The sequence below is a fragment of the Dendrobates tinctorius genome, unplaced genomic scaffold, assembly GCF_039654945.1.
Source record: "Dendrobates tinctorius isolate UK_male_01 unplaced genomic scaffold, ASM3965494v1 ptg000016l, whole genome shotgun sequence".
NCBI classification, from domain to species: Eukaryota; Metazoa; Chordata; class Amphibia; order Anura; family Dendrobatidae; genus Dendrobates; species Dendrobates tinctorius.
In genome coordinates, this window is record NW_027361684.1 from 84,796,885 (window position 1) to 84,815,437 (window position 18,553).

Genomic DNA, 18,553 nt, shown 5'->3' on the forward strand with positions numbered 1-18,553 from the left:
ACTGAAGTGAACAGCTCTGTAGATTATAATGGGTGAGAAACAAGGGTAGAACATGTACATGGACATCTGAATAAAGCCAAAATCAGAGACTGGTTCTGGAGGTGAGGTGACTAACTAGTCAGAGATGTGTCCCCAATAGTCTCTCCCCGCTCCTCTAGATTTATAGATTTCTCCCTTATGTGTGTATAAGGAGAGACCTGTCAGTCAAGAGGAAATGATGGCGAGAAGCTGCATTTTGGAATTATGACCTTAAAGTTCAACTTTGGTGTCATCAGACCATAGCACGTTTTTCCACATTTTGGCAGACCTGATGTAGGTTTTGGCAACACATGGCCAGACGTGGATGCTTTTCTTTGTAAGAAAAGTTTCCATCTTGCCCTCCTATCCCACACGCCAAATATATGAAGAATACAGGATACTGTTGTCATATGCAATACACAACCAGTACTTGCCAGCAATTCCTGCAGCTCTTTTAATGTTGCTCTAGGCCTTGTGGCAGCCTCCCAGACCAATGTTCCTCTTGACTTTTCATCAATTTTTGAGGGACGTCTATATGTCTAGGTAATGTCGCTGGGGTACCAAATTTAACCACTTCTTGGTGACCGTTTTCACAGTGTTCCACGGTATATCTAATGCCTTGGAAATATTTTTGAACCCTTCCGACTGATAACTTTCAAAAATTAGATCCCTGTGCTGTGTTGTAAGCCGTTTACAAACGATGACTTTGCTGTAAAATGCCACCATGAAAATGTCAGGAAGATCCTACTAAAACAGCTAAACTTTATATGGGGTTACTCCGAATCACTGTAAATGATGTACTGTGTACTGACTACTGTTTAACATGCGTTTTAATGTGACTGGCCAGTTCTGAACACAACCACATCCCCAATTATTGTCGTTTATTTTCCCTCTCAAAATGCTTTCAGTTTGTTTCTCAATGGAATTGTACAGATTATGGGCGACGTTAAAGATTGCAAAAGTTCTGAACTGTTTTTTCTTGGTATGATTTTTCTTACATGGCAAAAATCTGGCATTTTAAAAGGGGCGTGTAACAGGTCCCATTCTTTTTTCGGACCTCTTACCGGTGTACTCTTGTAGCTATATTGACCAGTACACAGATGCTGGGAATAAACATTATCCTCACATAACAGATATTCTGTGAATAACGTTGTAATTACCTGTAGAGTGCTGGTTATGAGCACACTTACACTAGTTCCCCTAAGAGCCTGCCGTCCTATACGTTCAGAGACCAGTGAAATGCCTGCTAGGTAATCTGCACGATATTTTTATTTTCTTCCATCTTTAATTGCCTGAAATGGTGTTCCGGGAGAATTACGCCTGAGAGGTCCGCAACATATTATTTTTTTGCGACAGGCAGCATTTCACAAGTGAACGGATTAATAGCCAGTTCCGTGCTAACTACATTGCAGTGCAGCTGAAAGGTCATCCGCTTATAGATTTCTCATATTTCCTGCTTCTCCATAGACATCTTGAAGTCATTCATTGTGTTACATTATGCTATGTCTACTGGACTTGTGCATTCATTCTCTTTTCTCACTTGTTATGTCCCTTTGTGCTTTATTTTATATGTTGACCTCACATTGCAGAGTTTTTCTGTGCCCAGCGTTTGTTTATGGAGTGGGCGATTTTTGTGCGGGGGGGGGAAAAAAGTTTCTGTAGATAATCTGATCAACTGATGTAATTATTGCAATGAAGACATTATTTACTCCATGCGATATACAGAGCCCATCTCCCTGTTTTTAAGTGCGGCCTCTGCCTTCTCGGCCATAAATGTCACGGCCTCTGCGCCTCTATAATTGCTATGGGAAGATAATTCCAGCCTGTGCCGCCATGATGGATGTGATGCAAGGGTTTCAGGTTCACCTCCTAACGTCCATAAACTTTATTTCGGCTTTTATAGGTCAGCCTAAAGGGGTTTAGGAAACAGATTGAGTTTTCACCAGACAGCTCCCCAATGAAGGTGCCAGATCAGATGTCTCTATTGCACACCCCATCGCAGATGTCACCGCTGCTCAGCCATATTCAAGACATTACACCCAGCCGCCCAATGCCACCCGAAGCCCGCCGTCTCATTGTGAACAAGAACGCTGGCGAGACTCTCCTGCAAAGAGCAGCACGGTTGGGATATGAAGTAAGTGCTTGTTGTACTAGTGACAGATTTTAGACATCTTGTCTGCTTTTATGACACCCGGCCCACTCATGCACCATATGCTGTGCATCATCCTGAAATTTCTGCCTACTGGTTTTACCGTGCCAATATCTAAGATATGGGTTTTTTTTTAACTTCCAAAAGTATGTAACTAGTTATTCTTTGCTGTTACATGTTGGGGACCATGGAGTGAGCTTACTATATGGGCATCTCCTGCCAACAGTATACAAACGGCTTGGTATGACTTTCTCACCTCCTTTCATATCTTTAAATATACCATAAATCTCTGAATGAGAAGGGTCCTATTTATGGACCCCCGTACTTGCTGAGCTGCTTTATGAATTCCTATAAAATTTAAAGGAGAGAGTGGGTCAGGCAAGGACACCTCTCTATAGTAGGGCTCATACAGATGACCATGAAAATCGAATGGGTGCAATCTGTCATTTTGATTAATGGCACTCATACCCATGTTATTCTATGGGGCCGTGCACATGTCCGATTTTGTTTCTTTGGACCAAGTGATTATCGGATCACATTCAGCCATTCGTGTCTATGGGTCCTCGGATGACATCCGAGTGCGGTCCAATTTTCTCAGACTGACATAATGGAAAAGATGGAGATTTTTTTTTTTCCTTCCCATCCAAAAAATCAGATCACGCTGCGATCAAATTCAGGCTCAGAGCATGATTAGCATAATCTGACCGTTTTTTTTTCCGGATGCGAAAAACAGTTCTGTGACCCTAGACTTAGAGGTAAAAGAGGGTCTTAGAAGTTAGGACTTGCGTTTGTCATGCATTTCTGGCATATTCTGTGATTATACCATACATATAAAAGATGTGTGTTCCCATTTAGGTTAAGCTGGGACACTATACTTGAAAATAGAGGGGCTACAAAAATAAACCTCAAAACTGTAATTATGACATACTAGTCCTGAGAAAGTAGCAGATAAAACCTATTCTATCTACCTATATTCCTCTCGTTCCCTTGAGGAACAGTCTGGGGGCAGATCTTCTTCTCAGAGGCAATGGCGGTCTTACTGCGCTGATCTGGAGACACGGTCTGTGATCTTTTTTCTGCGCCATTTTGCTGGCCATTTGGGACAGAACAGAAAAAATAGTTTTTCATGTGAGGGGAATATGAAGACTTCTCCCTCCGGCCACCATGATCTGTAGGATGTCGCTGGTAGAACAGATTCTGCACTTTCTCATCCTGAAACCTTATTGTGAAACCCTGTAGTGGTTTTTGTTTTCAGAGAAACGTGTCAGTTTGTCTACACAGCCTTCATTACCAAGAAAGGGGGGCTTTCCAGACCGCGCCGACACTGTCACCATTCTGCTTTCTTCACCTTCTTGTGTGTTCAGGTTAGAGGAAAGTAAAACTAGGTTCACATCCTCACCATTTCCGACTTACAGCAGACTGATACCGCTTCATGCCAGCGTCAGATATTTCCACCGTGAACGTTCACACCTTGTCACTTCAGCCTGGATTCCCGGAACTCTGTGAGCCTCATTTATAAAAACTGTATGTTACCCATAGCAACCAATCAGAACTCAGCTTTTGTTTTTTGAACAGCTCTGGTAAGATAAAAACTGTGCTGTGATTGGCTGCTGCAGCAACAAGTTTTCTTTTAGGCAGTTTTGATAAATCTACCCTTTTGTAGAATATGAAATAAGTGATAGCAGCAGTCATTGTTGCCAGTAGATTTTTTGCCTGTCTTTAACACTGATGGCCTATCCTTAGGATATGTCATCAATGTGTGATTGATAGGGGTGCGACCCCCGGCACCCTGCCGATCAGGTGTTCTCGGTCTCAGCCGGAACTCCCCAGTTACAGAGCTGCACAGTTCCATCTGCTGTATAGTGACTGCTACCCCCTATTTAAATCAACAGGGGGTGTATGCGCAGTACCCGGCTGCAGCCACTTTTCTGTCGACTGATCTGTTCTGGGCAGCTCCTTAACTGACCCATTCTGGGGTGCCGGGTGTCACACCCTCTCCGATCAGACGTTGATGACCTAACCTAAGGATAAGCAATCAATTTTAAAGTCCTGAACAACCCCTTTTAACTATATCTAAATTGTAACCGTCCTTTAATTTCATTTTTTTCTTTCATAAATCAATAGTACACTTGAAAATGAGAAACTCTGTCATATATCTTTTTAGAGAACTCTGATATTTTTCCTTCCTGGACTGATCTTTCATTCTCAAAATTTTCAGTTCACGGGTAAAATCTTTGTGCAGTGAATACAGATTTTCTTATTACTGAGATAAATGGCAGTTGGTGCTGATAAAGTTCTATGGAGAACTGTAACTGCCGTTCCAAGACTTGCAGTAGAATGTTTGTCTTTAGCTCCTCTTCATGGAATTTTAAAAGCACCAGCTGTCATTTCCTGTCTCGATAATGGGAAGCTCCCGTCACTGAGTACAGATTTTCCCCCTGAATTCAGAGTGAAAGATCAGTCCAGGAGAAGAAAGAAGTCGAACAAAGATGTCTGGTTTTATGTGTACTATTGATTTATAGAATAATTATTAAACTGATGGTTAATCTTTAATAATGGGGCTGAAAATATCGGCTCTAGTTTGCTGTAACGGTGTCCTCTCCCTTGTACCGGTTTGGACAGGTGGTAACGTTATATAGCAGCCGATGCCAGTCAGGTTGTTGAGTTACTGGAGCATGCTTGCTTGGCCTCCCGCGTGTCAGAAATCCGATCTGTGAGCTGGTAGCACGCACTTGGCCGTACCTGATCCCGACATGTGACACGGGGATATCTGTCCCTCACTTGGATGAGCATCTCATTAGGCGGCTGCCTCTCACTTTAGCCTTAATATGTCCGGCCCAGAGTAAGCGAAAAGGCTTCATGCTGTATCCTAGCGACTGTCTCCCCGGGTCAGGCGCGCCCAGAGCACAGATTAGTGCGTTCTCCCTGCTCGGCTTGAATCAGAATGAATAAAACGCTCCTGATCTCCTCTTCACCCCTCCCTCTGCCGGCTGACTAATAACAAGCTCCAACGCCAGGCAGTGAATCAACATGCGCGGCGTCTCTGAGCAGCCTCCTTAACCTTTATAGATCGGCAGAGCAGGTTTCCTGGATCCTACGTCTTCTGAGAAATGGCAATATGCTTTACGTGCAGCTTGGATGCTGGTTTGCCTTGCATGCAAATCATGCAGCTGCCGCTGTGGATCTTTTCCATCGCTTTCTTGTGTTCTCGGCTGCTGCAAAGGATTTTTCTTATTTTAATAGGTAGAAAACAGTCAGCGTCTAAGTACAATTGCATGTGGGATCGCCGTATCTTATCCTGTAACGGGTGTCATGGTGTATAATTTGTCACTGCATATGTATAGTGGTGCTGGAATAGCAGTTTACATAGGTGACTGCACTTCCTCAAGGGACATGTTAGTGGAATATTTTAGTAGAGTAGCGAAGACCTGTGAACCTAGAAATGCACGCTAATACTAAATGTTACAGGTAAAAAATGCATATTTATATATGTGTGTGGATATGCAGCTCTGGCAAAAATTAAGAGACCACTGCAAAATTTTCAGTTTCTCTGATTTTTCTCTTTATAGGTATATTTTTTAGTACAATGTAAATTGCTCTTTTATTCTATAAACTACTGACATCATGTCTTCGAATTTCCAAGCACTAAATTTTTTATTTATTTTCAGAAAATGAGAAATGGTCAAAATAACCAAAAATCAGTGCTTGTAGACCTCAAATAATGCTAAGAAAACAAGTTCATAATCATTTAGAAACAACAGTACTAGTGTTTTAACTCAGGAAGAGTTCAGAAATCAATGTTTTGTGGAATAACCATGATTTTTAATCACAGCTTTCATACGTCTTGGCTGCTTTCCACCAGTCTTTCACACTGCTTTTGGGTGACCTTATGCCACTCCTGGTACAAAAATTTAAGCAGTTATTCTATGTTTGATGGCTTGTGACTATCCATCTTCCTCTTGACTACATTCCAGCGGATTTCAGTGGGGTTCAGGTCTGGAGATTGGGCTGGCCATGACAGGGATTTGATGTGGTGGTCCTTCATCCACACATTGACCTAGCTGTGTGGCATGGCGCATTGTCCTGCTGGAAAACCAGTTCTAAGAGTTGGGGAACATTGCCTGAGCAAAAGGAATCAACTGTTTTTCCAGGATAACCTTGTATGCGGCTTGATTCATATGTCCTTCGCAAAGATTAACCTGCCCAATTCCAGTCTTGCTGAAGCATCCCCAGATCATCACTGATCCTCCACCAAATTTCACAGTGGGTGTAAGACACTGTGGCTTGTACGCCTCTCCAGGTCTCCGTCTAACCATTATACGACCAGGTGTTGGGCAAAGCTGAAAATTAGACTCATCAGAGAAGATTACCTAACTCCAGTCCTCCATGGTCCAATCCTTATGGTCTTTGGCAAATTCAACCTGGCTCTCCTTTGCTTCTCATTGATGAAAGGCTTTTTTCTAGCTTTACATGACTTGAGCCCTGCCTCTAGGAGCCTGTTACGAATTGTTCTTGCCATGCACTTCACCCCAGCTGCCATTTGCCATTCCTTTTCTAGATCGCGTGATGTCATCCTGCGGTTGCTGAGTGACATTCAAATAAGATGACGGTCATCCTGATCAGTGGAGAGTTGTTTTCGCCCTCTGCCAGTCTGTAGCTTTGTTGTCCCCAAATTTCTGCTGCTTGACCTAGTTGTAATGGACTGCCGTCTTAGACATTTTATGGATGGAGGCAATATGACACTCACTGTATCCCTCTGCTAGTAAAGCCAGAATTGAGCCCTTCTTTTCCTCACTCAAGACTTTTCTTTTCAACTCCTTTGGCATGGTTTAAAGTTATTTTTTCATTCATATTACTTTTGGGATGTTACTTGCACTTGTTTTGCCATCCAGCTTGTCCTACTCCAAGAGGATTGTGAACACCACAGCAAGGTTTTTTATACTTTCCTTCGTTAAATAAGATTTGGTTGAGGTGATCACCTAATCAGAAGCACATTAAGTAGAATGAGGTGTACTCTGGTTGGAATTCAACTGACACTGGAATGCAATGACTGTTAGACATGTAGAGATGGTGATTTTTATAAAACTGTGCAGTGGTCTCTTATATTTTGCTGCATCTAGTCTCTTGCTCACTTGTGCAGTTAGCGCTCAGTGGGTAGGGAATCACATAAATAGCTATTTCCTAATAGACCCTAAATACTTGCTTTCAGCAATCAGAGCAGAATAATGACGCTTGCTTCCAAGCAGCGAAAATTAAAAATGTCCCTGCCTGCCCCTCTTCATCTCCAGGATGATACATATGGGTTTTCCAGAAACAAGAACATCTAATTATCAGGGTATTTTAGGGATTTTTATAAGCAATCTGGTATGTATTCGTTAAATAGCTCTAAATTGGAAGACCTATAATAAGGGCTCATTCAGACAATGATTTTTCTCAGATGCTAAAAAAGATATGGTACGATTTTCTTTATTGTTCTTTATGAGAGTTTGGTCAGAATTTGATCAGTTTTTGCTAGAAAAATAAATTAATGAATGTTTCTCGAGCTTCTCCTAATCAAACAGTCTGTGAAAAATAGATGGCATTGGACTGGAATTGTCGAGTTTGATTTGAGACTCTGATCCATATCTAACGTTTCTGTGATTGTGTGCGGACCACTCAAGCTGCAAAATTACACGGACATGTGAACAGCCCCATAGACAGAAATCGTACAAGAGCTGCTGCCATAATTAACTTACCAATCACACTTATTTTAGGGCTTGCTTTTATTTTGTTCTGAAATCCCAGCTCGAGGAGTGAATTTGCTACTCAGAAATTACAGAGTAGCATCAGTTTTAGGCCACGTTCACACATGGTCAGTTTTTTACCTCAGCATTTGTAAGGCTGTGTGCCCACGATGCGATTTTTAAGCGTTTTTGCAGCGATTTTCGGCGCGAAAACGTTTAAAAATCTTGTACATGACGCACCCCATGCATTCCTATGGCATTCCGCACATGCTGTGCTAATGCTGCGCTTTTTTCCGTGGCTGAATCGCATCGCGGAAAAAATCGCAGCATGCTCATTCTTTTGTGCGGAATCGCAAAGAATTGCCGCGATTCCGCACCCATAGGAATGCATGAGAATCGCTTACTTCCCGCATGTGGCTATGCCCACCATGCGGGAAGTTAAGCGTCTCATGTGTGGTTGGTACCCACGGTGTGGAGGAGAGGAGACTGTCCTCCAGGCCCTGGGTACCATACCCCTGTAAAAAAAAAAAAGAATAAAAAATAAATGATCGGGGTATATTTACCTTCCGACGTCCCGCGCTGCCATCCCGGGCCTCAGTGTTCCCAGTATACCTTGCGGCAAGGTCCTGTAATGACGTAGTCTCGCGTGACTCTAGCGGTCTCGTGAGATCGCTATAGCAACGCGAGACCAACGTCATCACAGGTCTCGCAAGGCATTACTGGGAACGCTGAGGCCCGGGATGGCAGCGCGGGACGTCGGAAGGTAAATATACCCCGATGTTTTATTTTTTTTTATTATTTTTTACATTCTTTCTTTTACTATTGATGCCGCAAAGGCAGCCTCAATAGTAAAAACCTGGTCACACTTGTCAAACACTATGTTTGACGAGTGTGACCAACCTGTCAATCACTTTCCAAGCGATGCTTCAAATCGCTTGGAAAGAGCTTGAATATCGCACGCGAAAATCGCGAACATAATTGCGGTAAAATCGCGTGGAAAAAAACGCGCGATTTCTGGCAAGGAGTCCGGTTTTCAGTGTCCGGATTTAAACGCTACGTGGGCACATAGCCGCAGTCAGAACCAGGAGTGGGTGATAAATACAGAAGTGGTGACGTGTTTCTATTATACTTTTCCTCTGACTGTTCCACTCCTGGTTCTGACTTACAAATACTGAGGTAAAAAACTGACCAAATACTGAATGTGTGAACGTGGCCTTAGGGTTTACTTAACTGTTTGCTAAAGATACAGAACCCCTTTAATATACTGACTCAGCGCTTGATACCTAGAAAATCCCTTAACTTTTAGTTTTTGCGTTTTACCTCGCCTTTCAATTATGTGAGGACATTAAGGATTATTGCATTGATTAAACTTGACATGGCGCCGTAACCTTTCATATCGATACAAATTGCTATAATTTGCAGTAATTCCGGCCCTACCTAGTGCTTATAGCCTTGCATTAATTCTGACTATATTAGCATTGTGTGAACTAAAGACAATGTCGGCCGAATGTTAAATGAATGCAGGTAGTGAGCAAATGGTGTCATGTCAGAAAGCCATTTACGCTGCTCGACTCCCGCTCTTGGCTGATTTTACCTATTGTCTTGGGGCTGAATTGTGGCTCGTATTTTCTTAAAATGCAGACGGCACTTTGAAAGCGATGTAATCACGGTGACCATCTCCGATTTCTTTTCCTGCAGGAAGTGGTTCTTTATTGCCTGGAAAGCAAATCTTGTGATGTTAACCACCGAGACAATGCCGGCTATTGTGCGCTACATGAGGCTTGTGCGAGAGGCTGGCTGACTATTGTTCGGCATCTCCTAGAGCACGGAGCAGACGTCAATTGCAGCGCACAGGATGGTACAAGGTGGGTAGCCGCTGGCGAGATCGCAGAGGGAGGAAATATTCTTAGATTTCACTGCTCTGTAATGTGTCAATTACTAGAAAGTGAGGAAACTAAATGTGGCCGAAATCTAAGTCCGCAATCCGCAGGCACAGTCAGTGTGGGATATTACAGCTCGCTTTCTCTTGAATGCCTCTCTGCTGCAGTACTACACGCAGCCTCTGGGCAGGAGTGGCGCTATTTCTAGCTAAATTTTTCTAACCTCATACAACTCCTCTAAGGGCAGAGACACACTGCCGTATTTCTCGTGCGAGAATCGCATCGTAAAACTCCCACTGGCTGTCGGCTCTCCTGACCTGAGTTTGACAGCTGCATATTAATCCATCCTGCTGTCATGCTCCAGTCAGGAGAGGTGCCGGCCAGTCCGTGCAGGGCGATGCGCTTATCGGACGAGAAATACGGCAGTGTGACTCTGCCCTAATGTATCATATCGAATGTGAAACCAGCCACAGAGTCTGACGTGAAAGCCGATGGTTTGTCTTTTCTCAGGCCCATCCATGATGCCGTGGAGAATGATCACTTAGAAATTGTGCGTCTGTTGCTATCCTATGGCGCGGATCCCACATTGGCGACGTACTCCGGGAGAACAATTGCCAAAATGACGCACAGCGAGCTGATGGAAACCTTCCTGACTGGTGAGAATAGATTTTTTTCTACTTCATGTGTGGTCATGAGTAAGTGCCTGAAATGCGCAAGTGGCTGCTGTTACTATATGCGTATGAGAATACGGCCGTGGCATTGTTTCATCCGCTGGACTACATTTCTTCTGTTGCTTTGTATGTATCCGATATAGCGCAGCCCATAATTGCAGATTGAAAACTTAGACACTTCCGATTTTATTACCTGCTAAATATTAGCGATCATCATTTCTGAGCGAACGTACGAGCGCGGATTTCTTATCAAGGGCATTTTACCGTTCCGAGACTGCAGGGTACAGATCTTGGCAGCTTCGCTGCGCAGATGTGATGGCTGTTTCCTTCCCCCTCCTCCAACCGTACCAAAGACAGCCAAATTAGGCAGCGAGAGTATGATCTTAGCTGTCACGTAATGAGAAATCCCAGTGACTGGATTGAAACCTGGTTTAACCCGCAGGTTTAATAGCTCACGTGCCGCCATATGATGTCTGTGCTGCCCGCGCTGTCAGAATTGCCCCTGTTTACACTGAATTGTTTCCGATGCTGCTTTTTAAGACCGTTATGTGACAATGAAAGTCAAAACAGATATAACCGGATTAATTTTCAGATTATTAGAAATGCACATATCTAGGGGAAACATTGGCTAGTTGCTATTTTACCATTAATGTTATTACGGTGTATGTATGACAACTTGGTCCTATTTTTTCTGTATCTTGAAGAATCATTAACTGAATGGTAAGAAAACCATGTTCCAGATTACCTCTAATGGCAATTAGGGTTACATAAGAAAAACTCATTAAGGATTTGGGAATTTTAGTTTTTTGGCACTTTCATCCCCCCACCCCCACGCTTCTTTCAAGTGCCATAACTTTATAGCCGAGGACTTGTTCTTTGCCGGACGAGTTGTAGTTTGGAATGACTGCATTAATTTTACCATACAATGTACTAGAAAACTGGAAAAAAGGTTCTTGGGTTTTGTGTTTACGGCTTTCATTATGTGATAATGATCTGGCAACATGATTCTCCAGGTCTGTATCATTTCAGTAATACCAAACTTGTACACACACACACACACACACACACACGTTTTATTTTTGTGTGTTGCCATTTTCTAAGATCAGGAACTATTTTATTTTTCCGTCGATGGAAGTGTTTAAGGGCTTGTTCTTTGCGTTCTAAGTTGTTGTTTTCAGTGATACCATTTTGGGGGTATTTGCAACATCGTGATTGTTTTTCATTGCATTTTGTGGGGTACGGTAGTGACTGAAAAATGGCATTTCTATCATTCTGATTTTTCTTGTATTTTCGTCATTTAATGTACGGTTTAAATACATTTTCATAGACTGGAACTTTTTGGATGCAACAACACAAAATGTTAAGTTTTTTGTTAATTTTTTAAATTTCATTATTTTTGAAGGTGGGATAGGAGGGTTTAAACTTTTATATATCTTTTATTAATTTATGTTTTTTAAAACTTTTTAATTTTTTAGTAAGGAGCTTGACTTTGCAGTTGATTTAGTAGTATTTCTCTTATAAAGCTCAGATCGTGGCAATGATGTCATTTAAATGCTGCTGTCAGAGATTGGCAGTGGTATTTAAATGGCTAGCTGCAGTGATCGGAGCTAACTCCTGTCACTTCAGTTACAGATGCCGGTTAGGTAACACAGCTGGTGTCTGCCAGGTATGAAGCAGGTTCAGCCCCTGAGCCAGCTTCATACTTTCAGTAATAATTTCATTTATATAGTGCCAACATATTCCACAGCACTTTGCAACTAAACATCAACTTAAAGCTTTAAAGTAAATCTGTCTCTCTCAGAACGTATATGACCTATTAATATGGGCATACAGGTGACAGAAATGTTACACTAGTCCTACCTCTATATCCATATTATCAGTCTTGTTGAAAAATCTTGTATTTTTCCCTTATGCTGATGAATTCTTCCAGGCTCCAGGGTGTGCAGTGCCTGGAAGGAATCCCTGCCTCCCATCATCATTTTCATTATAAGGCTAAGTGCACACGTACCGGAACTCTCGCGGAAATTACCGCGAGAATTCCGGAATTCCAGTCCGCGGGAAAATCGCATTTTAAATTCCCGCGATTTTCCCGCGGAAAAACTAGCATTTTGCAAGCGTATTTAGCTTGCAAAATGCTAGCGTTCTCCAAGCGATCTGTAGCATCGCTTGGAGAACTGATTGACAGGTTGGTCACACTCGTCAAACATAGTGTTTGACAAGTGTGACCAACTTTTTTACTACTGAGGCCGCCTATGCGGCTTCAGTAGTAAAAGATAGAATGTAAAAAAAAAAAATGGTGTTATTCTTACCTTCCGACGTCCCGCGCAGGCGTTCCCAGTAATCCTTTGCGAAAATGCCCGCGATGACGTCAGTTCTCGCGGGATCGCGACGTCTCGCGGTAATTCGCGATGACGTCGCGCGAATGACCGCGAGACTTCGTGATCCCGCGAGATCGGACGCCATCGCGGGCATTTTCGCAAAGGATTACTGGGAACGGGAGCGTGGAGAGAGGCGGGAAGGCTGCGGGGGACGCTGGAGGGTGAGAATAATAATATTTTTTATTTTTTATTCTATTTTTTACAGGGATATGGTACCCAAAGCCGGGAGGACAGTCTCCTCTCCTCCGGACCGTGGGTACCATCCGCAAATGTTCTGCTTACTTTCCGCATGTTGTGCATAGCCACATGCGGGAAGGAAGCGGAACAATGCATTCCTATGGGTGCGGGATCGCCGCGATTCCGCAAAATAATGAGCATGCTGCTTTTTTTACCGCGAAGCGATTCCGCCGCGGTAAAAACCGCAGCATTAGCACAGCATTGCGGAATCCCATAGGAATGCATGGGATGCTTATTTTTCGCGTTTTCGCGGCAAAATCGCGCGGTTAAAACTGCCGCGGAAACGAGAAAAAAACGCCACGTGTGAACTCAGCCTAATACTACCCCCCTCCCATGCACGTCAGTTGTGGAGCCAGAATCCCGCACCTGCGCCCTGCACTCCCTCCACAATGCGTACCTTTTCCTCCCTTTTATGGGCACTGCATTCAGGGATCTTCTGCGCACGTGACTTCTGTTCCAGTGACCTCGGGCGTGCACAACGATAGGGTGCTCTCCCCAATTCCTCCCTGCATAGTCATGTCTATGTACACATGGTTCCTAGCAGTGACTTTGCAGGGAGGAAGTGGGGAGAGTATCTTATCGTCGCGCATGCCAGAGATCACAGTGACTTGCATGCGCAGAAGATCCCTGAATGCAGTGCCCATAGAAAGGAGAAAAAGGTACGTACTGTGGAGGGAGTGCAGGGCGCAGGCGCGGGATTCCGGCACCACAACTGACATGCTTGGGAGGCGGGTAGTATTTTAATGAAGAAAGGAGGCAGGAGCCTGAAAAAAATCATTAGCATAAGGAAATATTACAATATTTCTCAACAACAAGACCACTAATATGAGGCATACAGCTAGGACTAACATTTCTATCATCTGTATGCCCATATGAATAGGTGATATACGTTCAGGGTGTGACAGATTCCCTTTAAGTACCTTTCACAGCCACTACACAATGTACTGAGCTGTGTTATTTCCAGTGCACCCCAGTGGATTTCGACCTCCAGTAACGTGATAATTGACGACTTGTCCTACCAGTAGGTCATCAATATTAAAATCCTGGAAAACCATACACGGGACACCCTCCATACACATTAGATGAACAGCCGGTAAAATGACTATGCAGAGCATCCGTCCTATTGTATGAACAGTAATGATAATCCTTGATCACCTGCTGGTCTCAAGTAGTAAATGTGTCCGTACTAAAGGTGAAGGCCGTGCCAATATTTCATGTGAACAGTATTTTGTCATAATTTGTGATATGCAGCCTAGTATTGCGTGTATCTTAACGCCGTCCATTTCCCTCCCCGTCCTCTAGAATACTTAACAGATTTACAAGGTCGGAGTGGAGATGACCCTGGAATCTCTTGGGATTTCTACGGCAGTTCCGTCTGTGGTGAGAGTCATTATTATACCTTGTTAATTAGAAGAGCAGAAAAGATCCTTACAAGCTGATCGTAAGACACATTGCTGGGAATGAGTTGTCATCTAATGAAAGTGACTAATGGCGAGATCTAGCTGTCTCGTGGCCAGGAATCGGTGGCTTGACAGGTGTTGGCACTTGTGTAATATACAATTATATCCTAGTGTCACATCAGTCAGGAAGCTGAGGAGGCAAATTGTAGATCACGGGAAGATGAACACATGTGGGAAGCCTGCAGACTATGAACGGGTAGTGATATCAGAATGAATATCTCTGTTAGTCAGATTGATTACTGGCTGTCTCTTACCTTTTGGCCACTATGATCTAGATATATCTATCTTTATTGCGTATGTATAATTCGTGATTTGGAGTGATTTACACCAATCCATATTGTAGGAGGACCCGTCACATGCTATACATGTAATTGTTTTTGTTACCTGCCACTGTTTCCCTGAATCTGACATTTTCGAATTTGTTACTGTGCCTCTCCATTCTTGAGATATGGCCCCTATCCGTGTAGTTAAATCTAGTCTTGTTAGTTAAGAGAACGTGATCCTCAAGACGACGTTCGCAGAGAAGAGTTTAGGATCACTCCTCCTTGGCTAACAAGATTAGATTTACCTACCTAAGGAACAAAGCAAAAAAAAAAAAACCTATTCAAGAGAACAAGTAGCATTTCTACCAGGTAAAAAAGCTGTATATTTGTGGCAAGTGACAGGTCCTCTTTAAGGTTTAACCTTTCAGAAGAAGATTATTAATGAGGAATCAAATCTAATTAATATTTGTGTTTCTGCAGATGCAAAGGATGAAAGTGGATTTGACATTTTGGCCAATCCTCCAGGTCCCGAGGAGGATGATGATGACGGTTGTATGGACGCCTTTGAGTTTGAAATCTCAGATAACCCTCTTCTACCTTGCTATAATGTACAGGTGTCTCTCTCTCAGGGGTAAGTTAGTGTTAACAAGTTTCACAACCTCCTATTTTTGCTTTATATTTATTTAATTTTTTTTGTTGGTCTGTTTATTTTAGGAACTGCTATGTAGGTTCCTTCCATGCATGATATTTTTAAAGGATCTTTTGTCAGCAACTTTTTTCTATGTAATCTAAAAGCAGCATGATGTAAGGAGGGAGACCCTGATTCCGGCGATGTATCACTTAGTTTAGTGGGTGAAGCTCTAGTGAAAGAATCAGAGTTTTCACTGCTGCAGATATAGCAGAGCTTGGAATGTTGAGCCCTATATAATCCCGTCCACAGTACTGGCATCTTTTTCTGTAGACTGTGTATTGACAGAAAGCTGCTAATCAGTGATGGGGGGCAAGATTGAACCAGAAGGCACAAGACAACCAGTCTTCTAGCGCTAATCTCCTGCTGCTAGCACACTGATTTCCTTAAAACAGCCTAGTTAGTGACACATCTCTGTAAACAAGCTCTCAGCCCCAACATCATGGTGCTCTCAGATTGCATATAAAATATTTGCTAATCAGTGATGGGGGCGAATTTGGACCAGTAGGTTCAATACAATCAGTCCTCTAGTGATAATCTCCTGCTGATAACACACTGATTTCCTTAAAACAGCCTAGTAAGTGACACGTCACTGTAAACAGGATCTCAGCCACTACGTAATGCTGCTCTCAGATTACATAACAAAAACCTGCTGACAGATTTCCTTTAAGAAGTTCTACTAACACCAAACTAGCAGGCAAAATTTCTTTTCCGAAGCAGGCTCCGAAGCTTGTGACTAGAGGTTTCAAAATAGCTCGTGACATCCTTCTCCCCTCTGATCCCTCGCAGACATTCAGCAGAGCCAAGAAGGGTCATCTGAGCAGAAACTGCCGCTGAGTCCTATCGTGCTCACTCGTTTAGCCTTCAAAAGCATTCTTCACAGGAGCCTGTAGCGATATCCGTGCCCACATTTCTTAATTGGGCAGTTTTTTTTTTCCATGATGAAGTGCAGTCTGATCTATTTGGAGCCAAGTATAGCACATTTGCTTCGTACCATATTTGTGGCCATTTGTCCTTTTTCTATATCCCGGCACTGTAGACTTGGTTAGCTGGAGCTAGATGTTAGAGGTAGATGTTACCCTGGGAGTGGTAAGGTCCGTACCCCTGGGTCTCTTTGCCTTGGGAGGTATTTGGGATATGTTAGCCTGTTCTTATAGATTCTGATTAATTCACCTCTCAATTATGTTCATTAGCACACACGAGAAAGCGGCTGCAGTAAAAGCTCAGAGAGAAAGTTGCCTGTATAAGTCATCAAGACCCATATGAGAGCTAAAGATTGCAGCTAGTAAAATGCCTCTAACAGTGGCTTATTTCTCATTCTAGGCCCAGGAATTGGTTGCTTCTGTCAGATGTCACCAAGCAGCTCAAGATGTCCTCGCAGTCCTTCAGCAGCGAGTATCCTCACCTGGAAATAGTCAGCGTTACCGGAGCTGAATTCTACAAGCAAGTGTCACTCAGCCAGCTCTTTTCTTCTCCCGAAGATCTTGAACGCTTCAGTCCAGACAGCAAAGACCTGCTCGAGCTCGTGGAGATTACAAGTGAACTGCAAACATTACTGGGATCCTCCATTGAGTGGTTGGATCCCGAAGGAGACACGTCCTATGCCAGTTGTTAAAAAGCCAATTCTGTAAAATAATTTCTATTTTGTGAATATGTAATATAGAGAGAACACTATTCTATAAATACCGGTGTACAAATTATATAGATTATCTATAAATATATATATAAATATATATATATATCTCCATATATGGGGTTGGTTGGTTTTTTGTTTTTTTTTCCCCAGAAAACCCTAAATAAATTTTATAAAGTCCTGGAAAAATTCAGTACACGTTTGCTTTGGGAGAAGATAATCATTCTTTTTTAATTGTAACACTTTATTTTCTGATACATTTTTCTGAATTAAGACGTTTTTTCGTAAAGCACTGAAGGCACGAGAAATACTTTATAATTTGTATTTAAAAAGAAAAGTCGTATTGGACAAAAAGGAGCAGCACTTCACGACATTTTTATGTTTACAAAAATTACCAGTTTTTTTGGTAAACGACGTTGGATTTGATCCACATTTTGTAATATAAATGAAATTCTGCACATATAAATATATAAATATCCATAGAAAGGTGTTTGAAGTTTTGTAATCTAATTTAAAAAAATAAAAAAAATCTCGGAAATTTTTAGTTTTCACACTTAAATTGAGTGTGTGCTTAATGCGTGTGTGTATATATATATGCATAATATATGTGCATTTCTATAGGAGTGTGTGCACACGCCTGTATACATGTATAAATCTATACATACATTCAGACGTTTTATGCTCTAATTTAAAGACAAAGACTTTGAGCTATTTTTTTCGCTTGTATAATATTGAAGCTGTAAAATAAAGTGTTGCGATCGAGATGAATTGTATATAGACTCAAATTTCCTGAGATGTGTGTGCAATGTTTTCAGATCCGTGTTTAAACTTTGTAAGTAAACCACCTGCCTTTGTATTTATATTTTACAAGATTTTTTCTTAAAAAGGCAATAAAACCGTTCAGTAAATGGATTTTGTGCCCTTGTGTTTCTCTTTTTGTTTTTACAGTGTTGGAGCCTATTGCCGGGGTAACACTTGCGAGTGTGATGCGAGAAACTCGCTCGAGTCTCTCACATCAATACCCGGCGATTCCGCCTGCATTCGGGACCGGAGTGTGTGGCTGCATGTATTTCTATGCAGCTGAACGCTCCAGTCCGAACCTCCGGCAGTGCCGGGTATTGAGGCGAGAGACTTGCGCTAGTTTCTCGCATTGCACATGCAAGTGTGACCCTGGCCTTTGGGGGAGAGTCGTATTGCTTTATATTTGAGATTGGCAAGACAAGGGCTATGTGGGCACCATACTTTATTTATATTTATATATATAATATAGTACAGTCCAAAAGTTTGGACACACCTCATTCAAAGAGTTTTTTCTTTATTTTCATGACTATGAAAATTGTAGATTCACTCTGAAGGCATCAAGACTATGAATTAACGCATGTGGAATTATATAATTAACAAAAAAGTGTGAAATAACTGAAAATATGTCTTATATTCTAGGCTCTAGCCACCT

At 42.4% G+C, this 18,553-nt stretch overlaps 1 protein-coding gene across 3 annotated transcripts in view; it reads left to right on the forward strand.

Annotated features, from left to right (window-relative positions):
* BCOR (BCL6 corepressor) overlaps positions 1-18,012 on the forward strand; it is a 173,474-nt gene extending 155,462 nt beyond the window's left edge. For all 3 annotated transcript variants that reach the window (XM_073566007.1, XM_073566009.1, XM_073566006.1), the window contains 6 exons: positions 1,922-2,152; positions 9,589-9,755; positions 10,281-10,426; positions 14,359-14,436; positions 15,260-15,410; positions 16,791-18,012. In XM_073566007.1, coding sequence (XP_073422108.1) covers positions 1,922-2,152; positions 9,589-9,755; positions 10,281-10,426; positions 14,359-14,436; positions 15,260-15,410; positions 16,791-17,082 — 1,065 coding nt within the window. In that variant the 3' untranslated portion in view covers positions 17,083-18,012. The remainder of the gene's footprint in view (positions 1-1,921; positions 2,153-9,588; positions 9,756-10,280; positions 10,427-14,358; positions 14,437-15,259; positions 15,411-16,790) is intronic.
* The last annotated feature ends 541 nt before the right edge of the window (positions 18,013-18,553 follow it).